The following is a 2,768-nucleotide window of genomic DNA, read 5'->3' on the forward strand; positions in this document are numbered from 1 at the left end:
GGGCGTTGAAGATTATTGTGGTGAGGATATGGGAAGTCCAACAGCTGGTTGAGGGCACAGTGCTTTCCTGACCGACTTCTGGACGTTTTTCTGAAGCCTATGGAAAGACCGTCGATCTGAAGCTGCTGGAACGGACTCGCAGTTTTTGGCTGGGATTTGTCTTACTTTAGGCTGAACTTTCAAGTCTTCAGCGAGGGCCGAACCGCGCGGAGCCAAGCGGAATTCTTCCGAGAAAACAGAGGATATGTGAACGGTCTTCTGTCCACATTCACCTGCCGTTTGAACGCAGGTTGGGCCAGTTAACCATGGAGGAGTGAAGGTTGTTGTAGCCATCCGACTCGATGAATACAGGGCCTTGCTGACCTAGGGTATTTGGTCTAGTGTCTATTCCCTCCGTTACATATGGGGTGCTCACTCAATCGTTTCCAAAATCAAATCCACCGGAGCAGGGTGGAAAGGAATATGGTGCGGTGAGTGGAAACTTAAGAATGAAGGTGCATTATAGAATATAGTTCCCGGGATGTGCGAAAACCACAGGGGTCGTACAGCCACGATGTTTTTTCCTACGAAATGAACGGGAGCGGATACAAAGCCTAAGCATTGAGTTGGAGGGAATGGGGGCAGGTGCATGGGGGTCGAGAGGGATGGGTCAAACAGTGATACGAAAAAGCCTTGGTTAAATCCAATAAGGATATCGGATATATTAAAGCGTTAGCTTTACGCACTCCGTGTTTAAACAAAATTCAGTGAAGGTTATCGGATATATTAAAGCGTTAGCTTTAAGCACTCCGTGTTTAAACAAAATTCAGTGAAACTTTAGTCATGCAACTCCCGTAAGCTGCAAGCGACCTCGACCAAAATCCATTCAATTTTGATTGGTTGATGTTCAGACCTATCATAGCATAGCCCGCGGGCCCCCTCACACCACTCCAGCTGACGTAGGCCACGGTTTCTCGGGTCGCCCACACTTCGGCGAGTTCTTTCTGAGTGTGTTATCCGTCGGATCGTGGCGTGGATTATACCTGTGACTACGTAGTCACCGTACGGTGGACTTTGTTGGTGTTGCACTCGTTGAAGATGTATTGAGAAACAAGTCCTACGAAATATGGCATTTTATGGTATTTAGAGGATTCTGTCGCCAAAAAGTGCCAGTGACTCTTACGAATTGCATACGGTGACCGCGGCTTCCAGGGCGGCCGCTGGGTCTTGAGACCACTGATAACCCACATCTCATCGTTAGGAAACACTGGGGCACCATTTCATCACCTATGAAATTTTATACCTCGAATCCGATATATTCAACGAATATCAGACGATCCGCCGATCGCCGGACACAATTGATGCAGTCCACATCAGGTATATACGATGCCACGTAGAGACATGGTGATTTAGTGTGGAGTGCAACTGTGACCCATATCGCTCGTTCCTGCATTTTTCTTGGGCTGTCCTTGGACAAGACGTTGACGATCTCGTCGCGATGTCCATCTAGAAGGATGATGTCTCTTTAGAGAAAAGTCACTGATACTTCCTATCATCCATCTTGTACAGCTTTCAGTTGCAGATTCAAAATTATGCAATTACCAGTAGAACTAGTGTATTCAGTACAGTTCAGGTAACTAGTCGAGGCCAGTTTCTCACACCCAACATCAGATTGGCATCTTAAAGGGTGTGTACTACCCATGGCCTGGGGACGTGCTCGGAAAGGAGCAGTCGGCCGTAACTCACCTCCCCTGAAACTGTACTTATTCGTTGTTGGCCTCCCAGAACCCACAACTCCACAAGACCAACCTATGATGTAGGATTGGGCTTGAGACAACTCAGTGATTAAGACGTCAGCTTACGGGCCAGAAGGTCTGCGGTTCAGACCCAACTTCGGCATCTCGACTGCTCCTGTTTATACTTGAGCGACCTGGCAGTATCCCAACCCTCGTGCTTGCTTCTGGCAGCGGGGGCGAGATGGCCGAAGTGGTTAGAGCGCGGATTACTAACCTGAAGGTCCGCGGTTCGAATCCGACCTCCTCCTCTCGACTTCCCCTGTCTAGGCTTGGGCAACCTGGCAGTATCCCAGCCCTCGTGCTTCCTTCGGGTGGCATGGCAGCTAGGCACCGGAAGGGTGCTACAGCTGAACGCTTCTGGCAGCCAGGCACCGAAAGGGTGCTACCACTGACAGAGTACGTTGTGTTTTTGTGCTAGCTTGGTAATTTAGGAGATTCGTAAAACTTGTTTTTACCGCGTTATATGGTCTTGGCACTGGTGTGGGAAAACCTCGGGGGAGAAGGCAAAGGACACCGGATGAACCAACTGGAGGCGGCTCAGTTGGCTAGAGCAGCTGGACTGAAATCTCAGTGCATTATTACAAAATGTCGAATCGTTCATTGGGATCTGACCATCCTAGCAGAATACCTACGTCGCTGCACTAGGAAATGTTTGTTATTGGTGAAGAACCAGCTGTAGCCGCACCACCTGAAGACTGGGTTTCACAACGACCCTAAAATTTGTCCATGAAGGAGACACGAGCTATGTTTAATTGCAATAGTCTATAAGGTCGTTCCGCGCACATTTGTGTGGCATCTTGCCTGACAACAGGGTCCAATTGCGACATGTCCTGGTGTTGATTTACGGAACTGACTTCTCCGTATAGGAATGATACACCACAAGCCAGCAGTCCGGTTGGTCTGTCCGTTACTGGCGTCAACTCTGTGCTGTTCACAGGCTGTTTTTTGGGCAACGCTAACTTCCGAAATCTGTCACGAAGAGACTGGACCTTA

General features: G+C 49.0%; 1 protein-coding gene across 1 annotated transcript; it reads right to left on the reverse strand.

Annotated features, from left to right (window-relative positions):
• Positions 1-12: 12 nt before the first annotated feature.
• T265_12184 (hypothetical protein) lies at positions 13-333 on the reverse strand (the record flags this gene model as incomplete). Its single annotated transcript, XM_009179279.1, has 1 exon — positions 13-333. One exon carries the CDS (start codon positions 331-333, stop codon positions 13-15), a length of 321 nt encoding a protein of 106 aa, XP_009177543.1.
• Positions 334-2,768: the final 2,435 nt, after the last annotated feature.

This window comes from Opisthorchis viverrini (assembly GCF_000715545.1).
Source record: "Opisthorchis viverrini unplaced genomic scaffold opera_v5_1563, whole genome shotgun sequence".
Taxonomy (NCBI): domain Eukaryota; kingdom Metazoa; phylum Platyhelminthes; class Trematoda; order Opisthorchiida; family Opisthorchiidae; genus Opisthorchis; species Opisthorchis viverrini.